Here is a 15,751-nt window from a genome sequence, read left to right as displayed (position 1 = left end):
CAAAGATTCAGTGGGACCAACATTTTGTGTGTTTTTTTCTGATACATTGGTGATGCCTAGCAAGAGCAGTGTGAAGGTTTCTTCTTTTCAGAGTGATGGTTCAATGCCCAAAGCACCTACTTCATGAGATAGTTGGATATGCAAACACCTCCTTTAAAGGCTTTATATTTGATGTTTTGATCCAGCAGATGTCGCCCTTGAGCACCAGCATGAAACCAAAACAACTCTCGCTGCGTTGTTGTGTTAGCATGCTAATGCTAGCGATCTTTATTGTGCTCGTATAATTATTATGCTAACTATTATAATTATTAATTAATGATTATTATGCTAATATTATGCTAATCCTACACTGCATGTAAATTTACCTGAAATGAGCGTGATCTAGAAACACAGTTAAGCAGTGAGTACAGTATGTTATTCTTCTTTTCTCTAGTCCCTCAATTAAACAACTTTTATACATGAGGGGAGGAGTCAGCCGGCCGTCCGGGCGATGTAAACAAACTGAAGATAGGACTCTGAAAACTCTGAAAACATCACAGACAGTGGGACTCGGGTGTTACACCCATTGTAGACAGTCATGACTCACAGAGTTATTTTCAGAGGATAGACTTGATTTATATTACATTTAAGTGTGAAAAATCACATAGAAAGCCTTTAAATCAGGCAAATATAAACTGTCATCTGTTATGGGCCTTTATTTGCCTGTCCATGTATTGCTCAGCCCTAATTTACAATTTTGTCAGATATGTTTTCTCAGGGATTTTGCATAATATTATTTAGTATATAACATGGTGTGTTTCAATCCCAGGTGGGCTAAAGGAGGCGTGGTGCTGCAGGGTGCCAGGGAGAGTGTGTTTACCACCAAAGCCGACCACTCCTTCTTCACAGAGCCCGTCTCCTGTCTGGTCTTCAACGCTGTGGGAAAGACCAACGTCAGCATCCTGGTGGACGTTCACTGTGAGTCACACGCTGCTCGTCTCACCTCGTTCACTCACTTGTGGCCCACTTCGCTCACTTCAGTGTAGTGTCAGAGGGATGAAACACACCGCTGTTGTGTTTTCTTCTTTCCTCCGAGCGGCTTCTCCCCTTTAGTCCTACTGCATTATTACTCAGGCACAACAAAAAGAACATCTCTTTGTGTGTTTTTCTGTGTGTCTCCAGTCGGTCCGATTCTGTTGGTGGAGCCGCAGCCAAAAACCGTCGACGTTGACTCTGATGTCACCCTCAACTGTAAATGGGCTGGAAACCCTCCTCTCACACTCACCTGGTTCAAAAAGGGTTCAAACATGGTAAGAGAATCAAAACGTACGCTTCTCACATTTCTTTTCTCTTCTAGTATTCACACTTTTTTTACATTTCACACTTCTTCACTGTTTACAAAAGCAGCCTGTCATTCATGGGCTTTCTCTTGTCTGTACACAAAGATGCCTTTCTTCCATTCCTCGCCATCAGGCCCTCTTTCTATCAATTTCACCTATTATCAAGGAAACATAGGGAGAGAGTGAGTTTGACATTATTAGCAGTCTTGCAAAAAGAAAATAAAGGAAGTACAAAATTGATTCAACCTCTGTGTCTTTAAATGAACTAGGCGGCTAAATTCATCAGCAGGTTAGCTTAGCATTAGCACAAAGGGAAAAGCCACCATGGCTTAGGCTAAAGGTAAAAATCTACTCGTATGCTTAAATCAGATGAAAAAAACAACAAACTGGCTAGAGTGCTTAAAACACTGATTGTGGGAGCGTGTCTATATCCCCTCAGCCCTATATCCCCTCAGCCCTATATCCCCTCAGCCCTATGTTCCCTCAACCCTATGTTCCCTCAACCGTATGTTCCCTCAACTATATGTTCCCTCAACCCTATGTTCCCTCAACCCTATGTTCCCTCAACCCTATGTTCCCTCAACTATATGTTCCCTCAACTATATGTTCCCTCAACCCTATGTTCCCTCAACCCTATGTTCCCTCAACCCTATGTTCCCTCAGCCCTATCTTCCCTCAACTATATGTTCCCTCTGCCCTTTTGTTCCCTTCCCGAGTACGGTACGTTTGTGTTGAACTGGACTTTGGGGTCAAGCGTACTCGGATCCAGGCCCGGGTCCCTAGTTTAAAACCCCCCTTGGACAAGTTGAGTAGGTGTTGTAACTTTCACAATGTTGAGTAGGTGTATGTAAATATCACTATTGTTTTTAGTCAACATCAGGACTAAACACAAGACAGTTGGAGCATAGTAAATGTAATCGGCCTCATTACAAGTCTGCCTTAGCAGACCCTGGCCTGACTCGGCCTACACCTACTTCTATATACTCAGCCTTTTGCAGGTACATATCTCTCTCTAGGTGGTTACATATTTAGACATCATTTTCCCACAGCTAATTTCCACATCGATGACGTTGCTAAGCAACTGCAAAAACCTCTGTGATGGGTTAAAAGCAAGTTTGCATTGTTAGCCAGTAAGGGTCAGAGTAATAGAAAGTATACAAGATGATTAATTACAATGATAAGGTAAACAGGTGGAGGTATAACACGTCTGCACATGTGGGCTTCTGTTTTATTTATCCCCCCGTCCTGCGGTTTAGCCGACTTGTTTATATTTATGTCCGTTCTGTTCACTCCCCCACAGGTTCTGAGTAACAGCAACCAGCTGTATCTGAAGTCGGTGAGCCAAGCTGATGCCGGCCAGTATGTATGTAAGGCCATCGTCCCACGGATTGGAGTAGGAGAGACTGAGGTCACGCTCACTGTTAACGGTCAGGAAAACATCCACACAAATTTAATATGACACTGCCTGTAGATGAAAAATTGTGCACTTTCTAAAAGGTCAGCTTGTCAGTAATTGAAAAAAAAGTTTGTATGTCCAAAGTGGTGGCCAGTTATTTTTTAAAACCATACAATTGTGCTTGAACACACTGACTAAGGTCTTTAAAGGGAATGGAAAAATGCCACTCTTGAATCATGTTTTTTGCAGTATTTTAAGAGTCATTTCTTTTATTTCTCTCACCCAAGCACTCAATTGTTCCCTCTTTTTTTTTTTTAACCCATACAGGTCCACCCATCATCTCCAGCGACCCAGTCCAGTATGCAGTGAGAGGGGAGAGAGGCGAGGTGAAATGCTACATAGCCAGTACGCCTCCTCCAGATAAGATTGTGAGTAAAAAGACTCAATGAGAAGGTCCAGATCTAAACCCAGCATCAATTATACAGACAGAACAAGGAAAAGCTTTGGCCACAAAGAGCTCCAGTCTGACAGCGATTTGTATTCTACTGTACCTTTCTGTTCCTAAATGGCTCCACTCCTGCCCGGTAATGCTTTTAGGCAATGTCCCTTTTTTTCCCCCTTTTTTTTGTTTGAGTGGTGACTCACCCTTAAACTCTCCCAGAATTCTCCTCCATCCACATCACATAAACAAACCAACACTAACACTAAGCCGGTCTGCTTTTAGCTCCCTGCGTCAGAATCCATCCTGAACGCTCTCTTCACTCTCCTGTATCGCAGAGCGGCAGCAGCAGCAGTAGTAGTAGTTCCTCGGCTCCTCCGGCCTCTGTGACTGATCCGTCCTGACTCGCGGTGCCCGCCTCTTAATGCAAGTGGCGTAGGTTGGGACAGAAAAAGATTTATAAAATATAAAGGACTGGAGAGGAGCAGTTGTCCCTGTGAACGCAACAGCCAGGAGATTATCCTTCTCTGGAATAAGTGGGCAGATTATGGGAACATGTGGGCTTATGCATAATTAACTCGCTCTGGTACAGTACTTCTGTGCTGAATAATACAGTTGCTTTTAGTGGCTTTAGAGTCGGAGAATGTGTAAAATTCTCACCGGCTATGTCAACCTCCACCAACCTCCACCCCTTGTCTGTGAAAACATACAAACTGTTGCTGTTCTTGGCAAGTCGTGCAATGTGTGTGTTTGGATGTGAGTGTGTTCTGGTGGTAAATCTGGATGTGTCAGATCTTTCTGCACTTTGTATCTGAGTTAGACTGATAAGGACAGTAATGGCTCTCTCCCTAAATAAGATATATGTATAAACCAGTCAGTCCTTTAAGATGGACGAGATCAAAATCTGTTATCAAATAGTTTAATGATTCAAATGTTTGGTCATATTTTCATTTTCGTTTCGTTTTTTTCTTTCTTTCTTCCTAAATGTATTATTTAGGAGAGACAGAAGATAACCTATCAAACCAAATTAATACAGCTGATTAGCTTAGCTTACCATGAGAACTAGAAACAGTGGGAAACAGCAAGTCTAGATTATCTTAAAGAGGACATATTATCGCCCTCCTCCACCTTTTCAAACAGTCCCCTGTGGTCTAAATGAAACATCTGTGCTGTGCTTTGGTCAAAATATAACATGAATCAAGCACCAGAGGAGGTTTGTGACCCTGTATAAACCAGCTCTCTCAGAACGCTCTGTTTTGGTGTGTGTGTCTCTTTAAATGTAATGACCCCCCCTGAGTTTTCCCCGTAGACATCACTCCTCTGTAGCGAGAATAAAAAGGAGAGCACATTTGAAACTGAGCATTTTTCTCTGTAAGACTTATGCAGACCACAAACAAAGGACTGGATGGGTTTATTTCACATGTTGTGGTTCAGTAGACACTCAGGTTACCCAAATATATGTTCAGAAACACTGTACAAGTGGATTTTTCACAATATGTCCCCTTTAATACTTTTTCTGATGCGTTTAGACCCTAACAAGAGAGGACGTTCTAACGGTTAAAAGCAGCCATGTTAAATATTCCCGACTAATATGTTCATGTGTTTAAATACATAACTGGATGCATATGACCTTAGTGTGGGTGATTTTATCATCAAACTTTGTTTGAAGCAGTGATGGCTTGTTATAGCTACAACAAAATAAGGTTAAAATCATGAAAACGTGTCAGGTTTCAAGTGTGGAGTTGGGAATAATTGATTCATCGGATATATTCAGATTTCTTTAACAACATACCTGATGTCTCATGACTTCATCTGATGTGGCCTCCTGTGTGCTGCAGGTGTGGGCGTGGAAGGAGAACGTGTGGGAGAAGGAGAAAGGGACCCTGCTGGAGAGATACACGGTGGAGCAGAGCAAACCGTCAGCGGAGGGCGGCGGCGTCCTCTCCACCCTCACCATCAACAACGTGATGGAGTCCGACTTCATGTCCACCTACAACTGCACGGCCTGGAACTCGTTCGGCCCGGGGACCATGATCATCTCTCTGGAGGAGACTGGTGTGTTTTTTTTAAATGACCTTACCTGACACAGCATGAAGTGGTTTCAGCCGGATATTTTACAGAAAGATAATAGAGTTAATATGAGTTATCATACAACAGTCATGTTTTAAACTCCTATTCCCAAAAATAATGTCAAATATGAATACACGAGTAGCTTTCAGGGATAAAGCGATATTAGAAAAAGTCCATCAGGACATGTTTCCTATCCACAGAACTGTGGGCAGAAACTTTCACTGATGATGTTTTTTTGGAAAGCAGAAAGAAAAGAAAAGAAAAGCCAAAACCAAATGAGGTTAAAGAAACAAGGGGTTGGATGTCGGAGAAATTGACCAAACAGAAGAAGACGTGTGAAGTAAAACTCTCAACGTAACATGATATACGTCAACAGCCTTCGACATGTACGGGTCAGAGAGGGAGCGAGGAGTGGAGTAGCTGTGGAAGCTCATGAACTGTTTTTGAGCAGAAGTTTAAAATCACTTCTTCTCAGTAAATGTAGCCCTGTAATAATCCCTATCCATTACAGTACGCTTGTTTTCACAAAGGAAATAAACTCTTATAAGGTAACGCACCTGCTTATTGTACATTATCCCTTACTCCCCTATGAGCTAACTAAAGAGCGCTAACATTAGCATGCTTACACAACAACGCAGCTCGAGACAAGGACAATTTTGTCAGCAGCTTTGCGCTTAATTGTGTTAAATTAATGTGTGTTCTATTTGATAACTCCTTTGTGTGAATGTGAGCTGGGAGAGGTGGTTGGAGGTGTGCTGCTGGAGGACAGGGGAGGATTCAGAATAGAGGAGGTGTCACCAAACAGCAGTTTGTTTTGGTTTCATGCTGGTGCTCAAGAGCGACATCTAATGGATCAAAAAGTCTTCTTTTCACAAAATATCAAAAGACGTTTCATTCATCTGTCCTGTTAGATATTCATTAACATAGTCAATTACAAAAAAATATGCAATAATTAACAAGGATGAACAACTGGTACAGCTACACACCTGCACACTTATACACACACACACACACACACACACACACACACACACACACAGATGACACATGATTAGTTCAAAAGCACTTCACTCATTCCCTTTCAGTATTTATTCATCTGTTATTACAGCTAAAAAAACAATAATCCAAAACCATCACACAACAAACTACAACTACATCTCACTGGCGTCCATTTCACTGCAGGTTAGCGCCATCTTTTCTTCCAAAAAGAGGTGAAATTAACACCAAATAGCGGTAAATAGAAACATTAATCGTCCACTTGACCTTTTTTTAAAAAGGTATTTTTGGGGCCGTTTGGCCTTTATTGGACCAGACAGCTGAAGAGAGACAGAAAATGTTGGGAGGACAGGATGACATGAAGCAAAGGGCCAAGGTCGGATTCAAACCCACGGCCACTACGTTGAGCTCTATTGCCTCTACACATGGGTTGCCCAACATAACCACTAGGCTGTCCGGCGCTCCTGACACTTGACCTTTTTAGGAGTATTCTGTGTTCTTAAGTTAACCAGAGAGCCTGATTTATCGTTATATGGTTTAAACAGGAGAAATCCTGACTCTACATGTAGTCTATATTTTTCATCACAAACGGATCTGGAACTCCATATTTAGCAAAAATAATTTTCTCTGCGACTCTTATGCAATTTAGGTTTAAAGATGTGTTTTTTTTTTACAGTATATCTTGGATTATGCAGCTGAATATTTGGCATCCCTAACGCTCTCTCTCTCTCTCTCTCTCTCTCTCTCTCTCTCTCTCTCTCTCTCTCTCTCTCTCTCTCCCACTTCAGAGGAAGTCCCAGTGGGGATAATAGCTGGTGGGACGGTGGGCTCCACCATCCTCCTATTCATCTTCCTGCTTGTCCTGGTCCTTATCTTCTACAGGCAGCGCAAAGGCAGTGAGTCATACCCTCCATGTGCTGAACACATACATAATAAAACAAAGAGCATATATCTGCATGTACAGTACAAATCTGCATCCTTTTTTTTTTTTTTTTTAAAGGATTATGATTTAAATCCTCCTCACTAAAGCAGAGTAAAAAATCAGACACCTACAACTTCCCCTCTGACATATGACAAAAACACAGCACCACGCGTGTTCCAGCTGTATTCAACCTGGACCTTTGTTTTGCTTCCAGGTCGGCGCGGGGTCACCCTGGGTAAGCCTGACATCAAGGTGGAGACGATAAACAAAGAGACCCACAGCTTGGAGGAGGACTCCGGCAGCGTGTCCACGGCTTCGCGCATGGTCAAGGCCATGTACTCGGTGAGCAGCGGCGGGATATGTTTACACAGCCTGTAGTCGTAGAAGAGAAAAACCTCAGATTAACTCAGTAACCTCTCCCCATTCTCAATGAAAACAAGCCATGTTTCCCCTGTGAGTGCTCCTTTTAACTCGTTTAACAACCCGTTCTCTCTTCTCCTGTCATACTCTGTTGCCTCCTTCCCTCTTCCTGTTTTTTGTTGCGGCACCTTTTTCTCCTCTTTTTTTTTTTGTTTTTGTTTTTTTGTTTTGTTGTTTGATGGTTTAGTTTCTCCCCTCTGTGTCCTTCTCTCCTTCCAATCAGCCCTTTAAGGACGACATAGAGCTCAAGTCTGACCTGCGCAGCGACACCCTGGACACCCGCCAGGAGTACGACCTGAAGGTGAGCTCACACAGATGCAGGAGACACATTTCTATCAAAACCAAGGGAGCAGATCGTCCTCACAATCTAAGCTAACAAACCTTTTCCTTGTTAAGATACTTAGAGTTCTTAGAGGTGCAGAAAAAATGAAGAAAAACACTGATATAGCCAGGTCTTGTGCAACCACTTTTTGAGCAAGATTTCGTTTGAAGAATACCTCATATCCTAAACATGACGGACATGATGACTCCTCCTCTCTCATGGAAATGATGTCACCCAGGACAACACAGAGAATGTCACCAGGCAGACATTAAAACCAGATGTATAGCATTAGAATAAATGAAGCAACAAAGTCATTACTGACATCTGATGTGTTCTTAGAGGTGACATCACTTTTAGTCAATACACCAAAAAAGGTCATCTAGAGCCCTCTAGAGGTTGCACATGTGCACCTGAAGTATCCACAAGAGGACGAAGAGGAGAGTTTCTGAAAACACAGCCTCTCTCTGGTTTTCACAGGTAGAATTGATAAAAAGGTGAATATTGTCATTATAGCGCTGTTTTCACATTTGCACTCTTGGAGTTATCTATATAGCTTCAGGAGAACTGCTGCGGATATCCTCCTGACCTGGCTGTTCACTTACTGTTCTCCTCAGAACGACATACTGAAGAACTGAAAATGTAATGCAGCAGGTTAATTACACACACCGAGATGATAGTGGTCGCCTGCATACAATTCTACAACTCACTTAGCAGACGCTTTTATCCAAAGCGACGTACATCAGAGAGTAAGAACAACACAAGCAAGGATCTAGAAAAAAGGGAACAATGTCAGTAAGAGCAAACGATCAGCTTTGAGTCTGATTGGACACACAGGTGCTGACAGGAAGTGACCAGAGGCAAAGCACAACATTGAGGGCAGTTCTTGAGAGCTCTAATCAGTATAGAAACCATCTTATAAGATGGTCGTTATCAAACAAAAACCATCATCATCATCAATAATATGGAGACCATCATCATTAAGTTAGTAGGTATTCATGAAAGAGCTGGGTCTTTAGCTTTTTCTTAAAGGTGCAGAGGGACTCTGCAGATCGCATACAGTCTATGCACCGTGCAGCACTCACTGTATATACTATAAACGCCACTCCCCCTCCCATTGGCTCGAGGTGAATTTGAAAAAAAATACTGTCTGAGCCAAAAATTTGTTTGTTTGCGTTCACACATACATCTCCTACGATAAACATCAGGAGTTTTTTCAGGGGTCTGCTGTCTCTGCACCCCCCCCCCCCCCCCCTCCTGTCTCACAGCTATAGTGTGAGGTGCATGTGTTAATCACCACATCAGGAGGGTTTCAGGAGCAATTTTTTCAGGAGTGCATGTTTAGAATCTGATAGATTTTCTTTGTGTGTTCATCGATCGCCTCACAAACACTGTAACACTTCACAAGACTGTCAAGAAGAATGCTTGAAAGCTGATTTAATAGATTTTTCTTTGGTGGTGAAAGTCAACCTGAAAGGTTTCAGTAGTTCCATTTTCCTTTGACTTTCAAACCTTTTTATCTTTTCTCCTTTAGCACAGTGCTTAAGAGTGAAACCTACAGCGCTGATGTTTGTTTAACTGTTGCTAGACAGCCAGGATGACTAACAAATATGACTACGGTCCAGTACAACTATCCCCCCCCTCTACATCAGTACAAACTCCTCTCTCTCGCTGCAGCTGTCTCAGGCCTGGAGAATTTTGAGACCTCTATCTGTCCTCTGCTGTTAGGTGTGTGTTGATGCATTCCTGGCATCAGCTGCTTTTTCAGGGGAAAGCAGTTCAGTTCAACGTCAGCGTGTTCTACTTATGCACTGATGTTGTGTTGGAGGCTCGTAATGTGTGTGTTACTGTTGCACAAGAGGAGGATATTAAAAACAAAAAAAGGATGATTGGATTTCTTTAAATCTGCTGCTCCTCTGTTCTCCTTCTGCCCCTGAAGTGTCCGTCCAACTGTTAGGCAACTTCTCTGATTACTGACAAAGTTGGCTTACTCATCGTGGGGATTGTTAGAGACAAAGCAGGAAAACAATCAGAGTACTTTTAAACAGATAAATGATGTTTTAGTCGTACTCTGCTCATTCAGCTGGCGTAAATCATTTATACATTTTGACACCGGGGGGAGGGGGGCAGGGCTTAGCTGGTGGATGTATTTTCACGCGTGAAGCTGCCAAAATGTTCTGCTGAAACCCCCCCATGAATATTTTGTGAGGGCAAACACACCACCCCTCTAGCTGGAGTGCTGCCTTGGATCACTTTGAAGAAACACAGACATGAATCCACCCCAGGAGGTGGTTAGATCACCCCAACAACAGCCTCAGCCAGACTCTCTCTCTCTCTCTCACAGCTGCCTGAAGCACCAAAAGCAGTGATACAGAGTTAGGAGTGGGGTTGGGGTTTGGGGGGGGGGGGGGGATGGGTATGTTAGAGACAATGAGAAAAGCAGAACCGTGTCAGAAGTGATAGTGGAGTACTCAGCAGGGGGTGCAGTGAACAGGAAGACCATCCTCCACAAGAAGCCTCCTGCTGGAGAGGCCCACAGTTAAATAGAGATTTTTAACTTGACGAAAGCTTTGGGCAAAGAATGTCCAAATCAGGATTTCAGATTTTTTTTGTAGTTAACTTGTTCAGAGAAGAGAAAGCTCAAACTCTATATTAAATATCGTTATATTCCAAGCATTTTTTCAGAACTCAATGTGTACAAACTGAAGTATGGAGAAAGATAACTTCATATAGGAGCCCGACTGATATATATGAATTCTAACTCCACTTTACTTATATAGCACTTTATATGCATGAAAGCATGAAGCCAGAAGTGCTCCACAAAAGAACAGACAGGCAGGAAATAAAAACAGACATGAGAGACTAAAACAGGAAAGACGTTAATAAAATCATTAAAACAACAAATTAAAATAAATACAGAAGGATATGATACAATATGTAGGAACAATCAATACATTAAAATCAATCCTAATGTAAAAACAATGACAGAAACGTTGACCAAGGCTATACAACGACTCCCAAATTAAAGGCCAGACTAAAAAAATGAAGGTTTTAAGATGACTTATTTTCAATGTCTGAAGATAGTGAGTTCCAGAGTTTAGGAGAATAAGAACAGAAAGCTCTCTTCCTGTGTAGGTCACATGAGGGACATTTAAAAGGGAAGCATTCGAGGACCTACAGTTAGTTAAATGATCCGGCCTGTCACAGATATTTTGGTATTTGCATATATGTTTGTTTGTTTTTTTAGCATTTCTTAGCATAGAGTTGGAAAAGGAGCACAGGTCACAACAACAGTCTCCACACATCCTCCTGTTAATGATCGTTGTGCAACCTCTTATATTTAATTTGGGTTCATTTAGTCAATTTTTTTGTTTTTAGGGTAATTTGTTCTTTTTCATATTTTAAACATACAAATATATTCCCCCTGTCCCCCACTGTCTCGACCCACTGTGAAGCTGTCGTTCTGTGGGAAACGCTGATCCATCTAAAATGCTTCTCGGCTTGTTTGGCAGAGGCGTAAAAAAACTGCGATGTGGTAATTCCAGTTGAGGACTTGTTTTTCTTCACACATCAATTTGCATACATTTGTGAAAAAGGACTCTGATCCCAAGCAGCTGAGTCACAAAGAAGAGTGCAAAGTGCCCTCGCAGCACAATCCTGATGAATGTGGACCTGGATGCTGAGCAGCCGTATACACTCGGTTCACCCTGACCTTCTGACGCACAGACACATGCTCTTTGGGGATCAGGGAGGAGCATCACATTATTAATGTTATTATAGAGACCTTTAAAATCGACTTTGGCATGTGCACAATTATTTGACAACTACCCTCCTTAACTTCCAAACTTTTGGAACTTTTTAAACTAATGTTTAAGTGCAGAGAAATCCCAAAAAGTCGTTCTGCCTTTTACAGTTTGCTCATATTTTGCGTCAGATTGCAGAGTTGAGCCGTCAGCACATGCTCTCTTTGCTTCAGGGAGATGCACTCTGCACTTTTTATCAGAGCTCAACTCTGTCCACATAAAGATGATGAGCTGGATTGAAGGGGGGGGAGTTTATTGTGCAGTCGAGTCCTTACACATGTGATACAAGTTTCACATTTTATAACAAAGCTTATGTAATGAGCCAGAGAGAGCAACTCAACCAGATAGATAGATAGATAGATACTTTATTGATCCCGAGGGAAATTCAAAGCATCCAGTAGCAGGTTACAAAGACGTACATGACATGAAACATTTGATACAAATTAACCACAAAACCGACGCCCCCCTCCCATACATATATATTAACCCGAAAAAAAAAGATTTAAAGAATACCCCTATGAATCAAACTTAAACTGTGCATTTAAATAAAGAATTATTCAAGAAATGTACATAACCAGTGCAGGGATAAAAATATATGTGAGATTTAAAGAGATAGGATAAGAAACACTCCCATACCTATCCTGCGTTACGACCAAGCCTGTCTCTCCATGCTGATTAAGTGTGTGCCAGGGTGAGTCTCTGGTAGTCCTGGTGTCAAAGTCATATTTACATAGACGGCAGACCTTTTACAACCTACGGACGGTAAAATAAAAATTTCCCTCTAACTGCGAGTTTGTGAATTTCACCTCTTTTGCATAAAATGGGCCAATTGAACTCAAAAAAACAGTACGGGCACATGGAGACTGCATCAGTGAGAGCTGCTCAGTGGCGCAGTCTGGAGTGCATTTAACCCTTTGTGTGGCTTTCTTTCATTTGCTCAGATTTAGCAGGTGCATAAGCCATGCATCTGTTCTTTATGTGTTACATTAACGCCCACTGGACTTTAAAAATGTATTTTCCTTACATGCACTCTGTGAGTAGGTTATATACACATAGTCCATATATATTTTTTATATTTAATATTTTACATTTTTAAATTCAATTTTATACATTACAATATCTTCTTATACTGTATTATTTAAGTTGTTGCTAGTTCTACTTTACTTCCTTGTTAATTGTTTAGCACCAAGTCAAATTCCTTGTATGTGTAAATGTACTTGGCAATAAAACCAGATTCTGATTCTGATTCTGATTCCTTTTGTAGACCAGGTCCTTAATGTCACCTCTTGTGTGTTTGTGTTTTTTTTATTTCTTGCTACAGGATCCCACAAACGGCTACTACAACGTGCGAGCCTCCACCCACGATGAAGGCCGCCCCGCCTCCCGCTCCACCATGCACTACTCGGACTACCGCTCCCCTACAGGAACACCGGGGGGCGCGGCGTCCATCAGCAGCAGCGCCGGCGGTTCAGGAGCCACAGCCAGCGGTGGAGCCCCCGTTCCCCCTGGGCCCCTGACTTCCCCTGGGCGCCCGCAGGCCTGCTACGACCCCAGACCGCCATCCAGACTCTCCCACATCAGCTACGCCCAGTTCAACACGTTCACTCGCGGGGGGCAAAGCCAGCAACCCCCGACTAACCCCGCCCCTGTGGCTGGTGAATTCCAAGGGGACTGCAGCCTGTTGGACTCCAATTCCCAGCTGGCCTACGATAACTACGGATACCCCTCCCATTACCAGACGTACCGCATGGGTTTCGCCCCGTCCAGCCTGGCCCCACTCGAGGCCGGCCCATCCTATGAGATGTACGGGGTGGGGTCAGGTGTTGGGGCACCAGCGGTCAGCGTCAGTCCCGGGGGTCCTCCTCCTCCCCCTGCCCCGGGATCAGAGACTGGACTTGGGAAGTACGGCAGCTCCACTCGCTTCTCCTACACCTCGCAACACTCTGACTACTCCCACAGCCGACACACACAGAGGATGCAGACTCACGTGTGAGACGCAGAAACACACCTCACAGTCTGAGCAGAGCACGAGGACGCATCTTATAAATAGTGTCACACCTTAAAACCCACACACACACACACACACACACACACACACACACACACACACACACACACACACACACACACACACACACAATCATAGAGGCACACATTTTCACACACTAACACGCCCTACAGAACCCCCCCCCCCCCCAAAAAAAAAAAAACACATCACACATGCACAGAGTCAGAAGACCATGCCCGTGAGACAGGGAGGGGAAAGAAGGAGTTTTTTAAGCGAGACAGGGAAGGGAAATTCCACACAATTTTTAAATTCCCAAAACTCCCGACGGACGTGTTCGTATATATCCGAGCTCTGAAAGAGAGCGGACAGCGCAAGTCACAATCAAGACTGGGAGAGAGAGAGAGAGCGAGAAGCAGAGAGGAGACGAGAGATCACAGATCTTTTGGAGCTCTATGAACTGACTTTGTAAATGATGAGCGAGAACGTCTTAAGGCAAACCTGACTGACTGTCCAATATGGTACACCCCCCGATCAGGAGAAAACCTCAACCAGTGGAAGTCATTCCTGGCCGCCATTATTTTTTACTTTTTTTTTTTTTGCTGGTTGTCTTATCCATGATCATAGAGCACATATAAATGTAGTCTCCCATACTGCCCTTTGGGTGCATTGGTACATTCCATCCTGCCTGTTAGGCGGCGGCGTGCAGACGGTGGAGTGTGAGTGAGTCGGGGAAGGGGTTTGTCATCATTTTTGCACTTCATCTACAGTATTCATGCATAGACGACGTCCCTTATCTATATCTGTGTATTGTCTTCTTTTTATTTGCACACTTGACTAGAGCTTTGTATTCTATTTTTTAACATTACAGAATTATTTTTGTCAATGTAAAACATGTAAATGTGTATGTATGGACCAAACGTTTTGAACACGAGCCCACATAACTTTGGGGAGTTTGCCTGGGTGATTCCATTGAGACAGGGTGAAGAGTTGTGCCAACAGAAAGATCCTTCATTTCAGGATTTTATTTGAGAGAAGGGTATATCAGTGTATAAAAGAAAAACCTTGTGCCAAGTGTTCATGTTGTTCTTCACCTTAGACCATGTATATGCAGTAGAAGCTCCTTCTATTGGTGACTGTTGCTTTACAAACCAGGCTCCGGGGGTCTTGAGTCATTCCCAGACATTTTTTTTTGTCCGAGCTCTTAACTACACGCCTGGTGCAGACAGAGAGAAAAAAACAACACAGATGTTGGGTTTAGAACTGAGTGGCCTTATAGAGGAACATGTCGTACATTTCCATTTTGAATCATTCCTCATCGTCTGTCTGCCAAAAACGGCCAGAGGAGAAATGCGTAAGGAGAGGTTCAATGAAGGCTTGTCCACAATATTGACATGTAGTAGTGTATGACTGTGACTGTGTGGGTGTGCGAGAGTGTGTGTGAGAGAGAGAGAGAGAGTTCAAGAGGGAGTGTGTGGGCGTAGGCACGCACATCGATTTGTACAGTGTGTTTGTATAGATGTGTGAATGACTGCGCGTGTATGGAAGGCATACTGTAAACACACAGCGCCCGACTCACCTGCGTGTGATGAAAGTATGCATCTGTGTGTGTGTGTGTGTGTGTGTGTGTGTGTGTGTGTGTGTGTGTGTGTGTGTGTGTGTGTGTGTGTGTGTGTGTGTGTGTGTGTGTGTGTGTGTGTGTGTGTGTGTGTGTGTGAGTGTGAGTGTGAGTGTGAGTGCATGTCTGTGTCAAAAGCGTGCGGGTGTGAGTTTCAGTATATGTCCATATCATTTCTCTCACAATCCTGTTACAGTACTTTTATACCTCTGGTAGGACTGTATCCTGTATTATTGTGTCTTTGAATTTAGGAAAATCCAATGTTTATCTTATTGTACTGTTCTTCGTAGCAGAGAAAACTGTTCAAAAGATGTACAACGAACGTTATCAAACTCTCATTTTTTAATTTCATTATCTTCAATATTTTTTAAAAATGGTATGTAATTATTTTTCCACAGTATTACATAAATAAAAGCACTGTTTTTTATAAGAAATCGGACTCTG

At 42.9% G+C, this 15,751-nt stretch overlaps 1 protein-coding gene across 4 annotated transcripts in view; it reads left to right on the top strand.

Moving 5' to 3' along the window:
- kirrel1a (kirre like nephrin family adhesion molecule 1a) overlaps positions 1–15,741 on the top strand; it is a 41,117-nt gene extending 25,376 nt beyond the window's left edge. Inside the window, exons 7-15 of one of the 4 annotated variants that reach the window (XM_029279648.2) lie at positions 809–957; positions 1,162–1,289; positions 2,620–2,746; positions 3,043–3,143; positions 4,993–5,209; positions 7,009–7,113; positions 7,357–7,484; positions 7,750–7,863; positions 13,006–15,741. In XM_029279648.2, coding sequence (XP_029135481.1) covers positions 809–957; positions 1,162–1,289; positions 2,620–2,746; positions 3,043–3,143; positions 4,993–5,209; positions 7,009–7,113; positions 7,357–7,484; positions 7,750–7,863; positions 13,006–13,677 — 1,741 coding nt within the window. In that variant the 3' untranslated portion in view covers positions 13,678–15,741. Of the gene's footprint in view, positions 1–808; positions 958–1,161; positions 1,290–2,619; positions 2,747–3,042; positions 3,144–4,992; positions 5,210–7,008; positions 7,117–7,356; positions 7,485–7,749; positions 7,864–13,005 lie in introns of all 4 variants that reach the window. The other 3 variants (XM_065950458.1, XM_029279649.2, XM_020645602.3) reach the window with 3 other exon arrangements.
- The last annotated feature ends 10 nt before the right edge of the window (positions 15,742–15,751 follow it).

The sequence above is a fragment of the Labrus bergylta genome, chromosome 22 (assembly GCF_963930695.1).
Source record: "Labrus bergylta chromosome 22, fLabBer1.1, whole genome shotgun sequence".
Classification (NCBI taxonomy): domain Eukaryota; kingdom Metazoa; phylum Chordata; class Actinopteri; order Labriformes; family Labridae; genus Labrus; species Labrus bergylta.
Note: the sequence above shows the minus strand (reverse complement) of the source record. Positions and strands in the feature narration are given on the sequence as shown.